At 59.8% G+C, this 24,524-nt stretch overlaps 1 protein-coding gene across 2 annotated transcripts in view; it reads left to right on the top strand.

The window, feature by feature from the left end:
- Nucleotides 1-24,524, top strand: part of TP73 (tumor protein p73) — a 55,831-nt gene that overhangs the window by 7,975 nt on the left and 23,332 nt on the right. For both annotated transcript variants that reach the window (XM_017882442.1, XM_017882441.1), the window contains exon 3: nt 22,687-22,929. In XM_017882442.1, the coding sequence (XP_017737931.1) occupies nt 22,687-22,929 (243 nt within the window). The remainder of the gene's footprint in view (nt 1-22,686; nt 22,930-24,524) is intronic.

The following is a 24,524-nucleotide window of genomic DNA, read 5'->3' as shown; positions in this document are numbered from 1 at the left end:
CAGGTTGGTGCTTTAAGAAAACCTGCTATGCTTTTATTTTAATGTCCAGTTTACAGAAAACTGGATGACACCTCTTTAATTTTAGCCAATGTTTACACACAGAATTTTCTTTCCAATTAACGTTTTAAAACTTGATTAAATCTTTAAAACAAAATACACATTTTTTAAACTTTTTAATGTAGGTAAAATTTGCATTCTTATGCCTCCTTATAATTCTTTTATCAAAGGTATATTTTACTTTTCTTACACATCTTGCACATAAACTGGTTTTTTTTTTTAAGTTTTACATTCAGGAGGCCTAGTTACTTTTAAATTATACAACATTTCTTGCATAAATTCTTTTTTAACATACTTTTTTATAACTTTTGTTTTGTTTCACGACTTTTACAGGCAATTTTCGACATGCCTTAACTTTCTGACTTATTACAAACATTTCTTTCTTTAAACAATCAGTTAATTTATTTCAGTACAAGAATTTACCACATAACACTCTTTTTATATAAGTTCCACCCTCCCCCCTTTTTTTTTGAAGACGATAACTGTTCTTTTCCAAAGTGAACTTTTTTTTATGTCTGTGGACTAGACTAAGGCCACAAAAATAGAAGTTACTATAATACATGTTACACTGTTAACTTTTAACAAACTTTACTTTTGTTGAAAGCTTTGTAAGTCTGGGATTTTAATTATCCTTTGCTATTAGTAAGACCTTATTTTGTCCAAATTAACTTAGAATTGGTATAGATGACTTTTTTTTTCTTCACTACTTGTATATCTCTTTCTGTCTTCTTCTTCTCTTTGGTTTTGTCTCTCTCTCTTTGACTTCCCTTTTGCCTCTGTCTCTTCCTCTCTCTCTCTGCCTCTCTCTTTCTCTCTCTCTCTCCTTGACTCCTTCTTTGTCTGTCTCTTCCTCTCTGTCTCTTTCTTTTTCTCTTCGCCTCTTTTTCTCTCTGTCTCTTTCTTTGCTCTCTCTCTGCTGGTCTTTCCTTGCCTTTGCCAGCTGCTTATGCTGCTGTTCTCTCAACCACTCTGTGTTGGGGGCGGTGGGTCGAAAACCAGCTGTAACCAAGTGTCTATATACAGGAGCTGGCCTGGGTGTCCTGGCTTGCAGGTTACCTTGTGCCATACCTTTCAAACAAGGGACCTGTCCAGGTTTCCTTCTAATGACCAACCTACCTCTAATGCTGGCCAGTCTATCTTACACAAAGGTTTAAGTTTTCTTGGTGTCGTAGTACTCCATAGTCTCTTAAATCCGTTTTTGAAATTGTTCAGCGTAGTTCCTAGTAGGGTGGGCTTATGTGTGCCTGACCCATGCTTCTTCAAGACAAAACATGACGCTCACACCACACACACACACTGCAGAACAAGGAACAGGTGAAAAGGACACATGCACACTTTTGCAGTTTATACTAAACCAAAATCAAAACCAAAATCAGAATATCCAGAAATCCAAACCAGGTCAAAACCAAAACCAAAGCATCAAACAATCCAAGTCAAGTCAAAAACAAAAACCAGAGTGCCGGTACAGGCACGCCGTGTGCAATCAGGCCACACTCCACCCAAATGGAGTAGGCAAGTTCCCAAGACCAATCCTGTCAAGCAATTCAAACCAAGTCAAAACCAAAACCAAAACCAAAGTGCCGATAAAGGCACGCCGTGGGTGATCAGGCCATGCTTCCACTCAAATGGAGTGGGCAACTTCCCAAGACTAGCCTTACCATATTTCAGATGTCCAGATTCCAAGTACCCGTTCCTTCCCAGTGTTCAGCCACTGCGTTGATCCTCCACGGGGGCCTGCCACACACTGCTCTGGGGAGGTGTCCCGCCAGGACAAATGCCTACCCGGGAGCACTCTCAGGATCTGCATCACTCGGGCTAGTCGGCGTCCCCTGCAGGGATGTTCCACAGGGCAGACTTAAGCTGCCTAAGGAGCTGCCTCGACCATCCGCCAATCACCTCACTTCCCGGTCAGGGAACCAAGAAATGTAGCAGGACAAGCCACAGACAAAACTCCTCAGACACCAAGTTAAAGAAGGAGGAGGTTTATTCAACTGGGAGCATCGGCAGGACTCCTGTCTCAAGAGCGGAGCTCCTCGAGGGAGCAATTTCTGTCCCTTTTAAGAGCTCACAACTCTGAGGGGGTCTGCGTGACAGGGTTGTGATCGATTGAGCAAGCAGTGAGTACGTGACAGGGGCTGCATGCACCGATGGTCAGAGTGAAACAGAACAGACCGGGAAGTTTTACAATGTCTTTCTATAATCTGTAGATAATATCAGTTGCTAGGTCAGGGGTCGAATTTTAACTACCAGGCTTAGGTCAGGCAGGCCCAGGCCTGGTTTCCGGTCTGGTTCCTTGGTTTCGGGTCTGGTTCCCAGGCGCTGGGCTACCTGACTTTAGTTTCTTTATTTTTAGTTTTCTTTATTTTTACTGAGTGTAAAACAATATGAGAGGGTCTGTCTCTCTTCTCTCAGTAGGAGCCCAGAGCAGAGAGTCCTTCGGGAGGTGGCATAGCCTCTGGGGTGCCAGGTGCTGGATGCCGGCTCTGCCCAACCCTGTGGGCCTCGGACAACCCTCCTGCCACACTGGCCCCCACAGAGGAGGCTGAGTTTAGGCAGTTCAGGAGAGTGGGGAGTGGACAAGAGCAGTCAAACCCTCAGTGGGCCTTAGAGGAGTCCCAGGCCACAGACTTATTGGGGAGACTGTGAGCTCTGTGTGGCCACAGCAGGAAGCAGACCCCGTGGTCACTGTGGCCATCTGACTAAGATGCCCCAGAAAGTCCAGCAGGCTGAGGTGGGTGTGACTGGGGGGCTCCGAGGCCAGATTCGCTGAGCTCAGGACCCACCCCTTCCCTTCTGAGCTGGGCAACCCTTAAAGAATTATGTAGCCCCCTGGGCCTCAGTTTCCTGTCTATAAATGGTGCTACTGAGAGGCTCCAAGTCACCCACTGGTTTGAGGATGTCCAGTAGTGCCAGGCCCATCGGGAGCATGTGACAAACGCTAGGTGTGAGGGTGAGGGCAGGGGAGGCCCTGTGCTTAAGAAAGCTACTCCCTCGGAGACCAGAACAGCAGAGCCAGGAGGGCCTAGGATAGGATCTGGGACCAGGGCCTGCTGCCCTTGCCCGGCACAGTTCCTGCCTGAGCTGCCCCGTGCCTTAGGCTCTGGCTGTCCCTGAAGACCCTACGTGGCTCACAGGGACCTCACTCTAAAACAGGCCCCCCTTCTGCAAGAGGAGAGCAGGGGGAAGCCGGTGGCTCTGGCCTCCCCGTGGGCTGGGGAGGGTGGGCCGAGGAGCCACAGCTAAAACTGGCCCAGCCCCTGCCCTCTCAGTGCCCCGGCTGGTTCCCTGCATGAGGAAGGCTTGATGGGGTTCTGGATGCCACGTGGGTGGCGCCCCCCCGGCCACCCCCACACCATCTGGGAAGAGCTGCAGAGGATGAAGCTCTTTCATGTGCTCACAGGGTGGGAGGAGGCAGTGTGGGCGTGACGGTGGGGGTGGGGGTCCTGATCCTCACCTGGACCCACCCGAGGAGTCTCTGCAGTGCTGGGCCTGGGCTTGGGGGCGAATCCCTGCCCCTCGGAGCACCAGTGTCTCCTCGGACAAAACCAGCGCAGGGCAATGAGAGACCTGTGGCCCCTGCTGGCTCTCAGGATGCTCCGCAAGGAGGGAGGACACAGGAGGGGAGAAAAGAGGAGGGAGGCAGGTGTCTTCTCCCTCCCCTCCCCTTCACTCTGCTCCCCTCCCCTCCCCTCACCTCCCTAGAGCCTCCTCCAGGCCTGGCCCCTCCCCCGTGCCCCTTCCCGCCTCTCCTGGCGCCTTTCTCTGGCGACAGCTGTTGTGGGCAGGTGGGCCACAGAGCAGGGTCTATAGCTGGTGGGGCAGAAGGCGGGCTGATCTACCCCCGGGGGCCCCGGGAACCAGCGGTAGGACAGACGCCCTGGGTCAGACCCTTCGGACACTTGGGGGCTTGAGGTCACCCCAGATAGGCCTTGGTGACTTTAGGGAGAGGCATTCCCCTCATGCCCAGGAGAAGGAAGGGCGCGGGCCCTGTGCGCGTGTGGCCCCCAGGAAGGAGCAGGCGGACAGAGGGTGAAGGACACCCCTCCCTGCCAAGGGGGATCTGTAGCCGGAGGAAGGGTAGGGTCAGGCGTGGGAGTAGGGAGGGAGCTCAGCTCGCCATGGTCAGCTCTGAGACCCCAGCCCACCCATTACCCCCTCACAGAGAGCCCCCACTCGGCCTTTCCTTCGGTGAGCTTTCGTGACAAAGCACTTTGGGGCTGTGCAGAAGTGAGCCCCACCCACACCGGGGTCTCAGAGCCTTGCAGCTTCTGCGGCCTCTTTCATGGGTGGGATGAAGCCAGCTGCCCAGGGGACCCTGTTCTGCGAGTTTGGCCTTGAACTGACACATCTCAGGCACCAGAAAACAAAGTCCCCCTATCCCTTCTGGCACATAACCCCTTCCACGGACGTGGTGCCTGGAGAGTACCATGGGCTGCCGCAGCGTGGTTCCCCACCTGTCCTGCGGCCCAGGGTCCCGCGGAAACAGTGGGGTGGAATCCCTAGTGAGTCAGAAGCAGAATGAAAGTGGAATGGAGGACCCAGCTGGGAGGGAACCTAGAGGAGGCGCTAAGGGCCAAGCCAAGGGAGGGTGGCCCCAGGTCCCCTGTCCCTGTCCTCTGCAAGGCTGGGCCTTGGGAACATTTGCAGAAAGCTGGGTGCTCCTCTGGGGCAGAGGCCAGTGGTTTGGGGTGTTTTCGAGTTGGAAAAATGTAGCTCAGCCGCGCTGTGACCCCTGCAGCCCAGACGGTAAGGGTGGAGAGATGCGGGGTCTCAGGCACAGTGCCCTGGGCATGGGTGGGGCTCCTGCTGAAGGCAGCCAGGCTGTCTTCCCTCCTCATGTCCTTCCCCTTGGCGCTCTCCTTTTGGCTGTTTATAAAACCATCCGTCTGGCCCTGTGCACGGGACTGGCCTGAGTCTCCTTTTCAATCCTTCGTTCCCTTTGGCAGGTGAGGGCACTGTGTGCAGAGGCTGGGAATGTACCCCGTGGGAGTGGGGAGCGGAACCCAGGCCCCGCCTCCGCCTGGCTCTGAGTGTCTCTCCATCCCTGGGGAGCCTGCCCCGAACCCAAGAAGGGTCCCAGGCTCAGAAGCAGAAGACACTCCCACCCCCAGGACATCTCCCATCCCAGCAGGAGTCTCCGGGGGTCACCCTGGGCTCTCCTGCAAGGAGGCTGCTGCTTTCCCCAGAACCTCCAGTCTGGGCCCCAGCCGATCCCCTGCAGGGGGCTTCCCAGAGATGCCCTTCCTGAACGTGGTCTACCAAACAAAACTGTCTTTTTCTCAGTTCTCTCCTCCTGAGTGCCGCCGCCCTGCCTGTTGGGGGCTGAGATCCTCGGCCACAGGAAGAGGTGGGCGTCCAGGACTCGCCCACTGCTGGGCTCTCCAGCCCCCAGCCCCTTGGGGCACAGTACCCGGAATCGTCCTTTCGTCCTCAGTCCGGCCTGCTGGTGGGGCAGGGCAGGTCCTCGGGGCTCCTCAGGCAGCTGCAGTCCAAGCCTCCCCTGCCCTCCTCCAGCTCTGCCCGCTCTCCTAGAGGTGAGGGTGGGGAGCGATGGAGGCCCCTGCGGCTCTCGGTGGGGACGACAGGGAGGAAGGAAGCTGGGGAGATGGAGACAAGAGAAAGGAGGCAGGTGGTTTGGGAATTTGGCAGGAAAAGGTTGGAAGGAAAGAGTCTCCGCATGGATTTCTCAGCCCTCGTGGGAGCCACGGCGCCCTGGGGACTGGAAGTGCGGGTCCACAGGCCCCAGTCCCCGGGTTTCTCTGGGCATGGATGCCCTGCCTGCCTCCAGGGGGACTCGGGCCCCTCTGCCAGGGGCAACTTTGTACCAAAGACTGTTGAAATACAATGGAAATTCAGACGGCCTGACAGGGAGTGACAGTCACCTCAAAGGCCCCACTAGTCAGGTGTGGGCACCACTGCAGAGCCACTGCACCTCACTGGCTGTGCCAAGGCCGTCCACGCCTGCAGTGGGCCCCACAACCGGGCTTTTCTTTGGCAGCAGTGGCTTGTCTCTGTTTCCTAGGGGCTTGACCAGTGCCAGGGTAGGCTCCAGACACACGGCTCTGGGCTCTTGGACTCACCCCTGCTTTGGGCAGGCGGTGGAAGGCAGGCCCCACAAGGGCTGCTCACTCCCGTCACCTGTCTCCCTCCGGGGTCTAGGGTTGCAGCCTCCTGAGAGCCCCTCCTCTCCATGCAGGCCTTGGACTGGTCCCGGCAGACCACCGAGTTCCCCACGCAGGGGAAAGATGCGCCCCACCTGGGTTGCCAAGGGAGGCAACACCATCTCTCCCCCTTGGGGTGGCCCAGCCTTGCCTACCATGATCGCCAGGGCCAGGGCTCAGCCCTCATGCCTGGGAACAGAGGCTGCTTTGCTGGGTGAGGGCCTGGGGCCCCCCGAGTCTTCCCCAGGCAGGCAGCATCTCGGAAGGAGCCCTGGTGGGTTTAATTATGGAGCCGGCACTGACCGGCGTCCTCGCCCTCCCCGCGCAGCCTCCTTGGTGCGGTCCAACACATCACTGGGCAAGCTGAGGCCTGCCCCGGACTTGGATGAATACTCACGAGGAATAAAGGGGTGGGCCGCGGGTTTTGTTGTTGGATTCAGCCAGTTGACAGAACTGAGGAGATGGGAAAAGCGAAAATGCCGACAAACGGCCCGCATGTTCCCGAGCATCCTCGGCTCCCGCCTCCCTAGCTGCCTAGTCTCTCCCCCTCGGTCCACGCTGCCAGGTGGCCACGACCCTGACCCTTCTCCCCGGGCCGCCCAGACCCATGCCTCATCCCGCGGGACACCAGTTCCCTGGCGTGTGCAGACCCCCTGGCGCCTACCATGCTGTACGTCGGTGACCCCACACGGCACCTGGCCACGGTAGGTGTGACGCGCCCTTCGCAGGATCTCTTCGGGGACTTTGCAGGGGATTTTGCTGCAGTGGAGGGTTCAGAGGGGCATCCTTCTGCCTGCCTTCCTGGCCCGGTGTCTGCTGCCGGTTGGGGTGAGCAGAGGTAGGAAGGGAGGCGTTGAGGGGCCAGAGGCAGGTCCCGGGCATGGAGGCAGGGCAGATTCGGGCTCCAACAGCCTGTGCCCACCTGCTGAGCAGGGACCCGCAGCCAGGGAGAGGAGGCTGGGTCTGTGCCAATGGGGCTGCTGGTGCTTCTGCCCTGTGCTTGGGGGTCTCTGATGCTCCTTGGCTTTGGTCCAGGCTCAGAGTTTCCGAGCTGCCCTGCTCTGCCGCAGCCGCCAGGAGCTCAGTGCGCCCTGGAAGTCACCTTTGCTCCTGGGCTTGGGTGTGAAGCTGCCCCGCCCTCACCTGGGAACGTGCTCATTTGACAGCAGTGGCAGACGGGCTTCTTGTCAGCCTCACGGGCTCTTCTCCGCGTGGGTCTGAGCTCCAGGGCCAGGACCTGGAGCAAACTGGGCTCGAGGCCTCTCGCGCGCCATCCCCTGTGCAGTGGGCAGCTGGCCTGGCAGAGGGGAGGGAAGGGCCTGCAGCTTGTGGTTGGCCCCTGCAACCTGAGTCCTGGGGACCTGGCCTCACTTCCAGACTTGCCAAGTCCCTGGTGCCAGGCAGGCACCAGCTACTAATTGAGAAGGTGGAAGGCTGGGTACAGCTGCTCCATGCAGGGCCGCTCCTCCTCCCAGGGAAGCAGACAGCTGGGGCCGTGGGTACCTCTGCCACATGGGAAACTCAGCCATGGGCGGGGGATAGCGGGCAGCAGGCAGAGTCCAAGTGCCCCCAAGCTCTGCTGGCACCGGGATGCAGAGGCACAAAGATCTAGGGATGGAGGCCTTTGGAGCCATGGGCTATGGGCAGTGTGACCAGGGTGTGTGTGACAGCGATGTGTGTGAGTGTGCACGCCAGTGTGCACATCAGTGTGCATGTGGCAGGTGGGTATTGGTGTGCGTGCATGTGTGTGCCTCAGTGTGGATGTGCATGCAATACGCAGATGAGGATATGTGCAGATGTGTGTGTGTTATGGGTGTATGTACAGGGCTGGTGTGTGTGTGTGTACACATGTTTGCATATGTGTTATGGTGTGTGTTCGTGTGTGCGGATTGGTACTGCAGGGGTGATTGTGTGATTTAAGTGGGTAGGTGCTCATGTGTTTCCGTGTGTGTGTTGTGATGGGTACATGTATGTTCGTGCCTGTGGCTGTGTGTTCCCAGGCAAGGCTTTGAGAAGGGAGGCAGTGTGTGTGGCCCAGAGGGTGGGTGAGGGTGTGGGTGACCCAGCTGCACAGCATGCCTGGATGCTGGCTCCATGCACACGAGTCTGGTGGCACCATGGCCTCTCCACATGCCTGCGTGATCTTTTTATCGGAAACCCAGTGCTGGGACTGCAGCCCAGAGCAGGCAATGGCTACATCGGGCATGGGGTGTCCCTCTCTCCCTTGTCTGGCTGTCACCCGCTTGTTCACTGATGCGTGTATCCACCAACACATTGCTATTAGAAACACACAGCAGGCCTGGGGCTCCTGGGGGGCAGACTTGTACCCCCAGACTCTTGATTCAGGAGGTGCCTGAGCTGGGAGGGGCTGTCTCCTGGCTGCTGGACTGCCTGGAACCCAAGGTGGAGCCAGAAGCCTCGGGTGGAGAGGCCAGTGTCGCTGCCTGGCCAGCCGAGAAGCCTGGGGACTTGGGGGGACTCTGGTGCAATCTTTTCCCTTGAATGGAGCAGATGTCACCATGTGACTGACTCTCTGGGGGACTCCACCAAGGTTGAGTATGCGGCCACGCAGACTCCATTCCCGGGAGGGGTGGGGAGGTGGAGCCCTGCTGCCCTGGTCTGCAGATCTTCTCTGCCTGCAGGAGCTGCTGGTGTCCACTCGGCTGCTGCTGCCCGGTGCCCTGGGCATCAGCAACGGCCCGCTGTGCTATCACTGTGTTTCTTTTTAGACCGAGGATTACTGTGGTTCGTTTGTTCATTTGTTGATCTGTCCCATCAGCAAGTGTCAACTGGGCACCTTTGTGTGTTAGGCTGAGTGCCAGGAGCAGGTAGAGGCAGTACCCAGAGCCAGCCGTGTCTCCAACACCTCTTCCTTCTCGGGGGAGGCGGGCTAGGCGGGGCCATCCTAATGGGCTGGGTGGCGACTCAGTTTCCCTGTTTCTGTGCCAGAGAGAGTATTCATGACCTCATCGTACTGCAGGAACATGTTTTGAGAGAGAAAATGGTATTCAGCCCAAAGGGTTTTAAACCCACAGTGAGCGGATAGAGCTGTATTGGAGTTGGTGGTTTTGTACGGCCCTGGTCATTCCTATCGAAGTACAGCGGCTGCTCTGGAGCCCGCTGGGCCAGCCTGGCCCTGGGAAGAGGCGTCTGTGTTGCAGGACACTGTCTGAGCCCTCAACTGGGCCCACCGATTGCCCCCAGCCTGGCACAGGATTCCAGGTGTGAGCTCGGAGTCTGTCTCTCTGGCACCTGCAAGCTGAGTCTTTGGACAGTGACACCTCTCTCTAGCCTCAATCTCCTCTGTGATGGGGACAGAGTTGACTGTAGCCGCTCAGCTGTGGGGACCAATGGGAGCCACTGGTTACTTGCTGCAGATGGGGATGCAGGGAGGCCTGGCCTGGAGAGCTGCAGCCTCAGCCCCTCCTCCTGCAATCCCAGCCATGCAGCCTCAGCCCCTCCTCCCACAATCCCAGCCATGCAACCTCAGTCCCTCCTCCCACAATCCCAGTCATGCAGCCTCAGCCCCTCCTCCAGCAATCCCAGCCATGCTCTTCACTTGCTTTCCACACTGTCCTTCCGCACGGGGGACTGGATAACCCCATGGTGGCTCTGGCCAAACAAGGCCACGTTCTGAGTCTGCGGCTCCCACACACTGGGGTTGATCAATGCCCAACCCTGAGGTAGACACAGAGACGTTGCCCACTTCTCCTGTCTATAGCAAGGAAGGAGCCAACAGCTGGACGAGTGGGGCCCCTCTAGAGGAGGCTGAGCGCTGGAGACGTCGGAGCTGGGCGCTGTCCACCCACACCTGGGAGTCTCCCTGACTTCCCAGATTTCCAACTCATGGCCCCTTGCCCCCCACTTCCACCTGGGGCTGCTGTTCTTCCGCTTTAGGGTCTCAGGAGGTTAGCCGGGGTGATGGGAGACACCCCTGGCTTTCCTGCACCCTCTGTATGGAGGGGCTCCAGCCTGTCTCACTGCAGCGCCTGGGCTGTCCACCCTTGGGCTTGGCCTGTTCTCACCCTGCCCCTCCGCATGGCGGGCATCCATCCGTTGCGGGAACGTGGCCACCCCTGTGCCAAGGAGCAGCATGGACGGGTCCAGAGCTTTCGACCCCCTGTGAGCCCCATGGAGCCGGTGCCCGCTCTGTTCCTGCAGAAAGTGAAGCCTCGGGGCAGGACAGGGCCCTGGGGCCGGGGGAAGCCAATCAGTGCAGCAAGCTGCAGTTACGCCTACTTGTGTCATGTGGGCGCTATTGGAGTGGTAGGGAAGATTGGCAGTCTGGGCAGAATTGTTCTGGGAGGGTTGCCCGTTGGCTGCAGTTGCAGTGCTGGGGATAGACCACAGGGGGGCAGGGCCGAGGCCAGGAGCCGCTCACAAGCTGGGGCCATCCAGAGGAGGGGGCAGCCCACTGGCCAGGTGGTGCAACGCTGTGGGATACTGGGCAAGATTTGCTGATGGGCTGGATATGAGGGGAGGGGTGGGGGGACCCCCACTTTTCTGCCCTGAGATGGGCAGAACTGCAGCAGGGCAGGGGTGAAAACGCCATAGTTGGCCATTGACTGTGGCCATGGCCGTGGCCGTGGCCTTGGCTGTGCTGGAGACGCCCGGCAGCCATTGCACAGCTGAGAAAGAGCTGCATGCAGGGAGGAGGACGACGAGCGAGCAGTTCCCAAAGCCCCATGAGGGAGGGGTATCCAGTGGTCCTGGGGCCTGAGAAGTGTGACCACCTGGTGGCTCAGACCTGTGTGTGTCAGAGCAGGTGGTGGGTGGTGGTCAGGTGTAGGGTCGTATTTGAAGGTGACCTTAGAGGAAGAACAGGGGAGGATTCCAGAAAGACGCTGAGGTTCTGTTTGCAGCCTTGCAGGGCGCTCTGCTGCTCCCCGAGGCAGGAAAGGCTGGCAGGGTCCAGATAGGAGGTGGGTAAGGAGTTGGGGCCACACTTGCAGGAGCGGCCACGTGTACACTCAGTTGCTGTTGTGGGCAGGCAGGCTGTGGAGACGACCTCCAGGGAGTCCTGGGCATGGGTGCTTACAGTCAGGGCTCTGGGGGATCTGCACGGAGGCAGGGAGAGACAGCGGCTGGAGCCAAGCACTGGACACTCCAACATCCGAGACACTGAGCAGAGGGGGAGATGCAGAGGGGCAGCCTGGAAGGCCAGGAGAGACTAGGCACGAGGGGCCGGCTGGGAGAACAGAAAAGGGACTGGGGCTTGGCAACCCAGAGGCTGCTGAGTTCCCGTGGTTTGGAGAGGGCAGGGCCCAGCTGGGAACGGCTCATGGGATCACTGAGTGCAGCCTCAGCGGCCCCCGGCGTCCTCCCAGGAGAGAGCTGAGCATGGCCCAGGGAGCCCCCAGCATCCTCCCCAGGACTTGTGTCCTGGAAGACCCCAAGCAGTGGTGGGGCTCGGGCTATCTGGGGCTAGGGGAGGGACCAGTTGTCCTAGCTGGAGATCCAGGGATCAGAGGAGCCACCTGGCTCACCTGCCAGCTGTGCCTAGTGCACGCCTGCCTCCGGCCCCCCCGCCACCCTCCTCCAGCTGCTATTTCTGTCTCCCTTGTTCTGTACCCCATTGGGCCTCCCCCCAGTCACCAGCCTAGTTGGACCTCAACTTGCTAGACCCAAACTGAACTCCTTATCTTCCCCTGATAGGGGACGGTGCCACATCTCAGCTAGCTGGAAATCCACTCTCCCCTTTGCTCAGGCCAGAGCCCTGGAGGCACTCTCGGCACACCTGAAGTCCTGTGAATCCTGCCTGCAAACGTAGCCGGGGCCCCTGCGCGGCCCACCGTGTACCCCACCTCACACCCGCGGCCCACCATGCACCCACAGCCCACCTCACACCCACAGCCCACCACGCACCCACAGCCCACCTCACACCTGCTGCTCAGACACATCTCACAGTTGCTGCCTTTGCTGACGCCCGCCCTGTGTTCTCAACACCGGAGCCAGAGGGAGCCCTTTGCAGACCCGCACGTCTCTGCTCAGTTCCGACTGCCTCTCCCGCTGTCCCCCAGGGCTCCGTCTCTCCCTGCACGGGCCCTCGGCCCTTCCTCTGGCTGCAGGCTCTCTGCCCTGCTGGTCCCCAGCCTGGAAACACTCCCAGGCCCACTCAGTACCTGGGGCAGATCTTTCCCTTCCTGCAGGGCGGCCTTCACCTTTTCCTGAGCCCGTCCTTGCCTGGACGCCAGCCCTGGCCCCTGTGGCCAGCTCTGTGTTTCCAAGACCACTTTTGATCCTGAGCCCCTGCACGTTTGCTGCCTGGTTTATTTATTGTTGTCAGCATGGAGGGCCGGGGCCGTGTCTCGTGTCAGCTGCCGTCTCCCTGCACCTGCGAGGGTGCCAGGATGTCAAGCCTAGGAAATGGGTGTGAAGAGCTGACCTGCCTTTGTGGGAGCTGACCGAGGCCAGCACACTGGGTGGGACCATCTGTCACTCCTGAGCCTACTAACTGGGGAGGGGACAGGCAGAGCAGGGCTGGGAGATTCCTGAGCAAGCATGCTGCTGTCCCTCTGGCTCCGGGGCCTCTGCCCTCTTCCTCGATGGCCCCCCACAGCCGTCCTGGACTGTCTTCTCCACCTTTGGGCTCCTGCTCCAATGTCCCCTTGTCACCTAGGGCCATCGGAGGTGGCACGCCCCGTAAGTGCCTCCTCCTCCCTGCGCCCTGCACTGCGCCCCGTAACTGCCTCCCCTCCCTGTGCCCTGCACTGTGCCCCATAACTGCCTCCCCTCCCTGCACCCTGCACTGCACCCCGTAACTGCCTCCCCTCCCTGCGCCCTGCACTGCGCCCCGTAACTACCTCCCCTCCCGGCGCCCTGCAGTGCGCCCCGTAACTGCCTCCCCTCCCGGCGCCCTGCAGTGCGCCCCGTAACTGCCTCCCCTCCCAGTGCCCTGCACTGTACTTATCACAATTCAAATTCTCAGCTCAACCACTAATGTGTGCTGGGAGGGGTCCAGGAAGCCCTGCTAAGCACCTGTCAGCGTCTCCAGCAAGGCAGGAGGCTGTTACAGGTGGGGCCTGATTCACAGCTGCAGGATGGTTGGATGGATGGACAGGTGGATGGGCAGGGGCGTGTGTTCAAGAACATAGGATGTCAAGGCTGACACCTGGGTTGGGCTCTGGGGTGCTGGCAGCAGGGTTTGGAGAGGGGAGAGAAGCCTGTGTGAGCTGTACCTTCCCCCTTGTCTTCCCAGGCACTCGGCACTCTGGGTGGGAGGGCCTGGACCAGCCCATTTCCAGGTGGTTAAATAAAGTCTGTGCATCCTGTGGGCCGCCTGCCTCGCATAGGCAGCAGCACAGGGCCTTAAGCAGGTGTGGCCTGCATACCCCACTGGGGCTTCCTACAGACACTCAGGGTCCAGGCTGCCCCTCACTGTGGCCTGGAAGGGAGGGGCTGCTAAGCTAGGCCTCTGGAGGAGGCTTCTCAGGGGAGGTGGGCTCTGAGTGGGATCTGGGAGGCAGGGGGCAGAAGCTGAGGGGTGTGGAGAAGGGTCTGGGGGAGGAGGTGGAGGCACCGTGAGGGGACTCCAGGGTGGTTAGCAGGTGGAAGGCAGTGAGGGTTGAGGAGAGGGTGGGGCGAGGCCCTTGCACCAGGCCACAGTGGGAGGCTCAAATGTGAGTCCCTGGAGGCCCAGGGGGCACCAGGCTACCCTGGAGTCATCTGAAGTCACCTGGGGGTGTGGAGGGAGACGCGTCTGCAAGGCCCCCGTGTGGCGCTAAACACAGAGTGAGTGCTGCAGACGGGCTCGGCCGCTGCAGGCAGGTGCAGGCAGGATAGCAGCGGTGGCTCTGGGCCTCGCAGTCCTGCAGACACACGTCTGGGCAGCCGTGCGGGGCTTCTGGGGGCGCGTTTCTCCGGTGTGAGGTGTGGAAAGTTCCACATGGGCCTGGCACGGGATTGGGCAAGGCCTTACCTCAGCCCCGGGTGAGAGCAGAGGGTGCTGTGTGCACTGTCGGGAGAGGGAGGCTCCCCCCAGGCGCATGTCGAATCTTGTTGGCATTTCCATCCGTTTAATCATGGGCTCCGGGAGATGCTGTGGGAAGTACCGGCAGGATGGAGGTCTTGCCTCGCTGGGATGGGCTCTCTCCCTCCGGAGCCCGGGCTGCTTGTCAGTCACTCACCCCTGGGCGAGGTTGGGGCCCAAGTTCAGACATGCCCGCGAGAGATCGGGGAGTTTGAGGAGCTGCATAATCTCAAAAAACCACAACAGTCTGGTCTCAATATTCTTCAGGGAGCGGGGACACGGACCTCCTTGTTCTACAAGGGCTGGGGTCACAGCTCAGAGCCCCGTCCAAGCTGGAGGGAGAAGGCCAGGAGGCCAGAGGGAGGCCAGCTGACCCCTCAGGAGACTCCAGGCAGACCCCGATGCCAGACTCCAGCCCTCAAACATGCTGCCTTCTGGAAATGTCTGTTGCGGGCCCACCATGCACCACGCTGTGGCTGCCAGGGGTGGATGAAGCAGAGCATGTCTGCCCTGTCTGGAGCTCCCATCCCAGTTGAACAGAATGGACCAAGAGTGTGCGGGATAAATGCTGGGCGGGGAGCAGGGCTGCTCGCGCTGGTGCAGGAGCTAGAGAGGTGACAGAAGCGAGGGAGGCAGAGGTGGAGGTGGGGAGGGGCCAGCGGGGCGTCAGGATTTCAGCTGACGTCCCTACTATGCTTTTGCACGTGCCTCCCTCTCTGACTGCGATCCTAACTGATTAGGATCAGAGGAATCTCCACTTCCACAGAGAAGGGAGACTGCATGGCCAGACCGTGGGCTCAGGTCCCAGTCTCCTGATTCCCGCCAAGCCCAGGGCCCCAGGAAGCGGCCCCATCCTTGGCAGCTCTTGCCTCGGTTGCCCCCAGGATGGGATCCCTCGGGAAGCTGATATTTTCTGAGGGGCAGGAGCTCTATCTTTCGTGCCTCTGCACTTGTGGCAGAGACAATGGTTTCCGAATGAGCATTTGTGCCCCGCCCTCCCCACCACCCCTGCTGGACCCAGTGCAGGGACCAGGTTGGAGGTGCCTTCGCCCCACATCTCCGCCAGAGGAGTCAGCTGAAATCATGGCCTTTGGAGACGTGGCCAGAGTCATTGTGAATTTTGCTGGCAGGTTTCTCTGTTATCATTTCCACTAAAAAATACGTTCCATTCTGGACAGTACCATATCTGTCCTTTGTCATCCCACGGCACAGCCATGACCGCCCATGCTCTTGCTTTGCATTCTGTCTTAATATCCCGGGCCCTAATAAAAGGCACTGTGGATACCGGGAAGCGAGAGGAGCGGACTAGGGGGGAACAGGGACACAAACTTGAAAAAAATGTATTTCCCATCTACATGTAAATAAAATCACTCAAGTGCCCCATGCCTGTAATCCCAGCACTTTGGAAGGCTGAGGTGGGCGGATCACCTGAGGTCAGGAGGTCGAAACCAGCCTGGCCAACATGGTGAAACCCCGTCTCTACTAAAAATATAAAAATTAACACCTGTAATCCCAGCTACTGGGGAAGCTGAGGCAAGGTAATCTCTTGAATCCAGGAGGTGGAAGTTGCAGTGAGCCCGAGATCGCACCACTGCACTCCAGCCTGGGTGACACAGCGAGACTCTGTCTCAAAAAAAAAAATCACTTGAGACGGTTTACACATTTTAAACAGTCAACAGGTGCAATGGGAATCTTGTAACAAAACCACAAAATCCAACTTAATCTGAAATAGGATGGAACCCATGGGGCGGGAGGGTGACGATGGGGCCCAGCTCCCCTCCAGCTCCTGGCCTGCAAAGACAATGAGTCTTTCAAGGGGCTGTCCCCACCCTCCACATTCTGGGGAAGGCAGCCTGGACCCTGGGCACTGTCTGGGCTTGGGGGTCTGGCTGACATGGCGGCCAGTAGCACACCGTGGCCACTTCCCCAGTTGCACGGCCCGCGTGGATTTCAGGGTTTGTTTCATCCGACCAACAGTTTCTGGGCGTCCTCTCGGTGCTGGCTGCCCGGACACCTCAGGGAACAGGAGAGACCCTGACCCCTGAGAGCACCTGCTCTCCCCCATCCATCCCTGTGCCCGGGGCTTAGCGACTGTCCTCTGAGTAGTGAATCTGGATTTCCGTCCCTGTTCCTCAGTGGAGCCTGCCCAACCGCAGTTCCTCCTAGCTGGATTTTTGTGCCAAGGTGTAAAGGTCATGCCTCGTGCATGGGAGCTTCCTGGACGCTGGTCCCAGGAGGCCTCCCGGGTGAGAGTCACTCCTGATGAAAAGTCTCAGGTTACTGTATTTCTGGACGCTCTTGATTCCCACAACCATCCTACGAAGTCCACGTTGATTTCTTCTTGGTTTTTTTTCAAGACAGAGTCTTGCTATGTCACCCAGGCTGGAGTGCAGTGGCATGATCTCGGCTCACTGCAACCTCTGCCTCCTGGATTCAAGCAATTCTCCTTGCTTATCCTCCCAAGTAGCTGGGATTACAGGCACACACCACCACGCCCAGTTAAAATTTTTTTTTTGTATTTTTAGTAGAAACAGGGTTTCACCATGTTGGCCAGGCCAGTCTCAAACTCCTCACCTGAGGTGATCCGCCCACTTCAGCCTTCCAAAGTGCTGGGATGATAGGCATGAGCTACTGCACTTGGCCAGTACACGTTGATTTCATCCCCACTTTGCAGATGAGAAAACGAAGTCCTAGGGAGGTGGAGTGATAGGCCAGGTCACACAGGTGGAGCTGAGACTTGGCCCCGGGACTCCTGACCTCAGAGCCCTGCTTGGCCCCCCTGGGTCCCTGGGAGGTCTCTCCTGTCCCTCTCTTGGATGGACAGAGAAGCCTGGTTCCCAGGGTGGTGGCACGGGGGCATCAGTAGACCCAGAAGAACCTGCTGTTCTGGGATGGGCAGCCCTGGCCACCACTTCCTGCCCACCTTGTGAGAACCCCCAGACTTCAGCCATCGCCATCCCCAGCTTGGCTGACGGTAGGTGCCGGGGCTTGGATTGGGGTGTCCAGCCAGCGGGACAGGGGCTTCAGGGCTGGGCTGAGCTCTGGCCTCCCCCACACTGCTCCTCTCTGCTCTCAGACAGGCAGGCCAGGGGGCAAGTGGGACCCTCCACATTCCTCCTGGAGGGGGCCCAGCTACTGGGTGGCCTTACTGTCTGATGCCTCATTTTGGAGCAAGGTCACCAGCCTGCTGCCACCCCAGGGGCATGGGTGGATCAAACCATTGAGGTCTGGGAACTGTGTTGATGCCTGTGACTGGCCAAGGCTAGAGAGCAGCTCCGTTCACCACTGCCTGCTGCCCACGCCCCGGCCCCAGCCCCCAGCCCCCAGCCCAGAGCTCATCTCGAGCGCAGGTGCACCCAGGGAGGTCCCCAGCCCATGTGCAGGGAGGAGAGACGAGGCCCCGGGTGGGTGGGTGGGGGCTGCTGGATTTGCCCTGGCAGAGCACTCCTGCCCCGCAACAAGGCCCTGGGGCCCCAGCAGGGCCTGGAGCGTCCGTGGCCTGGAGGCAGGCGGGAAGGCCACCCGCTGGCTCCCTGGCTCCCGCGCACTCCTTGGGTCAGGCCCAGGAGCCCTGCACACACATGTAGGCACTTGTGGCCGCCGCGGGCCGGGCGTGTCCTAATTAGCCCACTATCTTGGGAGCTCTTGTTGAAAGCAAAACAAACCAAAAAAGTCCTGCTTTTGCCCGGGTTCCTCCCTGCGGTTTCCGGGGGGCCCTCTGGTTTTGGGAGACCCTGGGCTCCCGTGCAGGCCTGTGTTAGGGTCAGGGTTCCCCGTTTCAGCAGCTTGACCCCGGGCAGGAGCCAGGCCCCAGGCAAAGCTCCTTGCTGCCAGGCAGGAAGCAGAAGGGAAAACCCGAGTCCTCCGAGCCAGGCGGAGGGGCCTGTGGAGGATGCCTGGGGAGGTCAGTGACCCAGAAAGCTACCCACACTCCCCAGACGCTGCGTTCCCAGCTGCACTCAAAGCTGCAGCTGCAAAGCCTCTGCCACCCACTGGGGACGCGACAGGGGCGGTGACTACAGGCAGGGCCAGCATGCAGGGAGAGAGGTCCCCTGGAAGCAGGAGAGGACAGTGTCCCCTGGGCACGAGGACAGGCCCAGTAACCCTGGGGAGGAGGGGGCTTCAGAGGCCCCCACCCGTGTCACTGAGCCTGAGGATCAGAGAGGACCAGAGAGAGAGACCGATATCGGGGCCCTGCCTGGAGAAGCCCTGCTAAGGGAGCCTGCCTGGGGCTCCGGGCCAGAGAACGGCGCCGAGAGGGCTTCAGGCCTGCTGTCCGGACACTTATCCACTAATTAGAATTCCCGCGTGGGGCTGCCTGCTGCAAGGGCCCGGCTCACTCCCGCTGGGCTGTGCGAGGTGCAGAGATCCTATCAGCTCTTCTCCTCTTGCCTCAATGACTAATTCCTTGGCACCTTCCTCAGATCATTCAAGAATGTGGACAAGTTAAAATATGAACCACGTTGCCGTGGGTCTGCGTCCTGCTTCTCCCAAACAAGGGAGGCGCGGGCTCTTTGCCCCACTGGCTGTCCTGTTCTCAGGGATGGAGCAGGAATGGGAGTCGGCAGTTGGGGGGGACCCTGGGGCCTGCCCTTGCCTGCCTTCCTGACCTGAGCAGCCTCAGCTGGGCACCCCTCAAGTCCCGGGATGTTCTTGCCCAGGGGACTCAGATGAGTCAGGAGTGGGGAGGTCCTGCATCCCTGAGGCCATCCCAAGGCCCAAAACAGGGAAGACCCTTCCAGGAAGGCCACCTCTGGTTGCTTGGAAGAGAGAGGGCACCACGGAGGGGGGGTGGGCAGGCTGGCACCCGGTACCCAGTGGTGGGAGGGGTCGGCTCATGTCCCGTACTCACTCGTAGGCAGCTGGACTGGGGGAGCCGTCCTGCAAGCATTCGTTCGTTTGTTCTACCAGCTCACTTGTTAGCGAGCCTCTCCAGCAGCCGCTCTAATGGAGCACTGATTGACGGTGTTGGCTCGGAGCCACGTGTGTAATTCTGCTTTTTCTAGTAGCCGCATTCAAAAAGATGGAAAGGAACTGACAGAAGTCATTTAATTGTTTCCTGTATTCACCCCTAACTGTGATGGTTTCAGCTTGTAATCAATAGGAAATGGTGAGTGAGGAGTTTTCCGTTCTTTCCGTAGCCCTGAGCCCTTGGAATCAGGGTACGCTCACACACTGGGCTCGGCTCCATCCACATTTCACACACCCCAACCCTGTGTGGCCAGTGGCCACTGTATCCAGGGTCCTCGTGGGTTCACGCTCAAGTAGGGGAGACAGAAGCCTTGGGGGACATGCGAGCCTGGCCTTCCAGAGAGTGGCTGTTAAGATGCTCAAACTGGGTGACGAGAGAGAGCACCCGAGGCCTGGGGGCTGCTCCTGCCAGTGTGGCCAGGGCTGACCCCTCAGAACAGGGACCTCTGAGCCCAGACAAGGCTGGTGAGGATTCGTGTGCAGACCACAAGTGGAGGCTTCCAGGCAGGGCCTGGGCCTGTGGTCAGGAGCAGGTCTCAGACACCTCGGAGACCTCTTGGGCCTTGGTGAGGAGTCTGGGAACCGGGGACTCTGGGACGGAGCCTGTGCTGTGCAGCCAGAGCTTGGCACTGCCCTGTGTCATCCCCACCATCACCCAACCTCCCATGTGTGGGGCTGAGGCAGGGGTCCATCCTCTCTGCCAGGAGCCTACTGGCAGCTCGCTGGTGCCCAGGGTGGCAGGTTCTCCCCAAGCCAGACACCAGGAGGAGCAGGAGTGGCCTTTCTACACCTTTCTCTGAGCAGGGCAGTGGCTGCTTCCCCAGACCCCCTCACAATAGCCCAGGAGCCGGGAGAGGTGAGGGTCACCCTTCCCTGGGATATTATGTTTTGTTTTGTTTTTTGAGACAAAGTCTTGCCCTGTCTCCCAGGCTGGAGGGCAGTGGCGTGATCTTGGCTCTCTGCAGCCTCAGACTCCTGGGCTCAAGAGATCCTCCCACCTCGGCCCTCAGAGTGCTGGGATTACAGGCGTTCCCCCGTGACAGTTTTAACCTGACACCATGTTTCCAAGGCTCGTCCACGTGGCAGCCTGTGGGAGCTTCCTTCTGTCTTGATGGCCGAGGAAGAGGCCACTGTCCAGACACACTGTTTCTTTTTTTTTTTTTTTTTTTTTTTTTTTTGAGACGGAGTCTGGCTCTGTCACCCAAGCTGGAGTGCAGTGGTCGGATCTCAGCTCACTGCAAGCTCCGCCTCCCGGGTCTACGCCATTCTCCTGCCTCAGCCTCCCGAGTAGCTGGGACTACAGGCGCCCGCCACCTCGCCCGGCTAGTTTTTTGTATTTTTTAGTAGAGACGGGGTTTCACCGTGTTAGCCAGGATGGTCTCCATCTCCCGACCTCGCGATCCGCCCGTCTCGGCCTCCCGAAGTGCTGGGATTACAGGCTTGAGCCACCGCGCGCGACACACTGTTTCTTTATCCATTTGCCATTCGGTGGACCCTGGGCTCCCGGGAAGGACCTGTGGTGCAGGAAGTTAGGAAGGCTGTGGGGAGTGCGACAGACCAGGAAGGAGGCTGCACTGGTGCTGGAGAGGTGGGCAGGGCCCGTGCTGCAGGGGTCCCCGTTCGTTCCATTGGTGGGTGGGCTCCCCAGGTTGACAGCTCACAGCCAGCTTAATGGTGCCAGATGATGGCTTCAGCCGAGGCCTCGTGCCAAGACCCTTGCATTGGAGCTAGGACACGGGTCGGACCTGGCGGCTCAGGCCTACTGGGGGCTGTTAGCTGTCCTGGGCTGGAGCACCCAGGGAAAGTGCCTGCCTGGGCTTTGGTGGCCCTGGGAACAGTGGTGATGGCTCTGGTGAGCACCAGTCCCCTGTCTCCTGCCCCTCCAGCATCCCAGGCTGAGCTGCCTCCACGTTGGACAGCACTCAGTGGAGGACTCAGTAGAGGACTCAGAGAGGACGCAAACTCTGGACTTGCCCGGTATCCTTCTCCATCGGATGCTGGAGGGGCCGGGGGCTGTGGCCCTCATCAGGGACCTCAGCGGATGTGTGTCCTAGGACCTGCAGAGCCGAGGGCCTCTGGGTCACTAAACCTAACCGCCTCTGATGGAGAAGGCTGAGGTGCAGGAAGGGGCTGAGCCTGGGAGTCCCGGCCAGGCCCCTAAACCCTCGTGTGCGGGGGATGCACCTTTTATTTTTTGGCTTGGAGGGGGCAGGCTGGTGGGACGGGGGAGTGCGCTCACAGCACGCCACAGCTTCTCTAAAGAGGAGCACAGGGCAGAAGAACCCCCCCCCGCCTACGCCTGGCTCTGCCCCTTCCTGCTCTGCAATCCTAGTTCACGGTCTGGGGGTCTCAGCCTGCACCTTGCTGGCTACTGGTGACCTTTGTGCCATCAGCTGGGGCCGCTGGATCCCTGGGGCCAATCGTGTCTCCAGCCCCATAGCTCAGGTTCCTCATCTGTAAAATGGGGACAGTCACGGGGCCCACCGTAGGCCCGGGGAGAGGGGTAAAGGAGTTTGTTTGCGTTGAACCTCGGGGGTCACGGGAAAGCTGTTTATGCGTCTGCAGTCTTCCTCCAGTACCCGCCTCTGGATTTGGAAGGAGGGTCTTCCTCGGCGGCCCACCAAGTGAGGTCTGCCCTGCCCTGGATCTGAGACACCGAGGCCGGGCCAGCACCCCCTCCCTCAGCTGGGGCCTCCCTTAAGCTCCTGGCAGAGGCTGATCCGTGCTGGGGTCCCCGGGGCCCACAGAGGGTGGCGCAGGGGACGCACTCACAGGGGTTCCTGTTCCTTGGTGTGTGGTCCTGGCGGGGGAGCTGCGGGTAGGGGCCCAGCGAGAGAACCCCGGGCCAGGGGCAGCAGGGGTGGGGCTTCGCCGGCCCCTGAGCGTGGAGCGGCCTTTCCAGCGGGGGTAAGGCCGTTCACCGGGAGATGAGGCCGCCCACCTGGAAAAACTGGGCTCAGCCATTGAACAGCAGCCCCCACCCTATCCCACCACCTAGAGGGCCAGACCTAGTGAGGGCCCGAATCTGGTCTCCAGCACCTCAGAGGCACCCACGCACCCAAGCCCAGGTGTGCGCACCCTGCACTCAGGGCCCACTTGTGCCTGACCCACCTCACCCACTGCCTGGCTCCCTGGGGCTGGATCTCCCCACTTTGAGCTGTGAGGTCCAGACCCCGATGCTGCCCAGAGCGTGCAGCGAAGCCCGTGTGGGCATCAGGGCCTGGGAGCCTCCCCCACCCGACGCCTCCCCTCCAGGTGTGCAGAGAGTCTATTCCGCCTCATCAACGGCTGGGTGGATCCCCAGAAACCCTGGCACCGGGAGGCTGATGGAGGGGAGGGCGAGGTGAATATGTCAGTTTATCCCAACGCAAGTAGTGGCCTGTTGGGATGGGGGAGAGACCCGGGGAAATATTTGGGATGACTGGAGCCGCTGGCCCTTTAAGGCTCCTGTAACAGGACACCTCCTAGACGGGACAGGACGACTGACTGTGTGTGTTTCCCCCTTCCTCCTCCCCTTTCCCGCGCCAGGCCCAGTTCAATTTGCTGAGCAGCACCATGGACCAGATGAGCAGCCGCGCGGCCTCGGCCAGCCCGTACACCCCGGAGCACACCGCCAGCGTGCCCACCCACTCACCCTACGCGCAGCCCAGCTCCACCTTCGACACCATGTCGCCCGCGCCTGTCATTCCCTCCAACACCGACTATCCCGGACCCCACCACTTCGAGGTCACTTTCCAGCAGTCCAGCACGGCCAAGTCAGCCACCTGGACGGTGAGTCCCCCTGCTCCCTGCGGGCTGTGGGCTGCGGGCTGGAAAGGAGGTGGCCACCTTCCCCGCATCTCAAGAGGTCCGAGTTCGCCCCACTGTCTGCTCGGGGTTCCCACCTGGCCCGGGCCGGGAGGAGCTTCGGGCAGGAGGCGGGTCTCAGGGCCGGGCAGTCTGGGTGTGCCCACCCCTCTGGACGTGAGTGGCCAGAGAAAGTCAGCCTCCAAAGGGCCACAGAGGGGACGGACTTGGCCCGGCTGATGAGGTCTCCGCCAAGACTGGCCCGCGGCTTCCCCATGCTCAGGTAGGGACTTTGGTTTGAAATCCTCTCCTGGGCAGAGGCAGGGGCTCTGCTGCCAAGAGTTGTCTGTCCAAGACAGGCCCACAGCCCAGGGTCTGCAGAACCTGCCTCCTCCAGGCAGCGAGACGCATCTGCGGGTGGGTGGATTCGGGCTTTGCCAGCACTGTCTCTGGGGTGGCATTTCCAGGAATTGGCATGCGCCGAGGAGATGGGGTGGAACCACCATGCCGAGGACTCAGGTCCTCACTGCGGTGCCCCTGGGGACAGCCTGGCCCACGGTGGGGATCTTGCTCACTCTGATAACATCACCTGTGCACACGGCCACTCTCCTCGAGCAGGGCACCGTGCTCAGGGCTTTGAGTTGAGCTAACTCCTGCACCCACCAACAACGCACAGGGCTGACTCCATCACTGCTCCCTTTTACAGCCAAGGAGGCTGAGGCTTGGGGAGGGAAGTGGTTCGCCCAGAGTTCTGGTCATAGTAAGTGGGGGCAACCACCTCTGCATCTGTATTCCTACCCACTGAGCTGCCTTGCCCAGATGGCTTCCGGGGCGGGGGTCTGTCAGGAGGGGCAAGGTGAAGGCTGCATGACCCCAGCCAGGAGTGGAGGGCACGCAGGGGTTGGGCGGGAAGAGCAGCCCCAAGAGCTCTCCGGGTTTCCCCTTCTGCACCGAGGAGGGGGCAAGTGAGCCCTGCCCGGACACCTGGGCCGTGGCTGCAGGAGGGGCTCTATGGGACACATGGTTGGTCTGGCCCACTGGGCAGCGCCCCTCCCCCACGAGGCCCCGCCTCCCCTGGGCATAGCTCAATGCTGGCTCCCTGAAGTCCACACAGGGCGGCTGCATTCCCACCCACTGTGGGGGGTGCTGAGAAAGGGCCCCTCGGGTTTTTCCACTTTAAGAACCGGGTCCCACTATGCTGCCGGCCATAGCTGCGGTTTTCCCACGCTCCTGGAGGGCTGAGGGGCAGGGCGGAGCCTAAGGTAGCCTGTCAGGCTCTGCAGGAAGCCGGACAGTCCTGCCGGGCTGGTCTGGGGTCTGGGTTCCAGGCCCCGCCCGCCCCCACCTGCGGTTGTTTCTGATTCTCATTCCAGCCATGGGCTCCCCCAACTGCTGGCTCCGGGCTAAGAGAAGGCTCAGCCCAGACTCCCTGGGCTTGATGGGAAGGGGGTCCGTGGGCTGTTGGGCCGAGGGGCAGAGGACCCGGCACCTCCTCCAGGGCCTCCCATCCCCATCTGGCAGGGAATGCCGACCCCAGCCCTAACGCCCCATTTTCTCCATTTGGAAATTACCCTCCACGC

The sequence above is a fragment of the Rhinopithecus bieti genome, unplaced genomic scaffold (genome assembly GCF_001698545.2).
Source record: "Rhinopithecus bieti isolate Rb0 unplaced genomic scaffold, ASM169854v2 scaffold_13351, whole genome shotgun sequence".
NCBI classification, from domain to species: Eukaryota; Metazoa; Chordata; class Mammalia; order Primates; family Cercopithecidae; genus Rhinopithecus; species Rhinopithecus bieti.
Note: the sequence above shows the minus strand (reverse complement) of the source record. Positions and strands in the feature narration are given on the sequence as shown.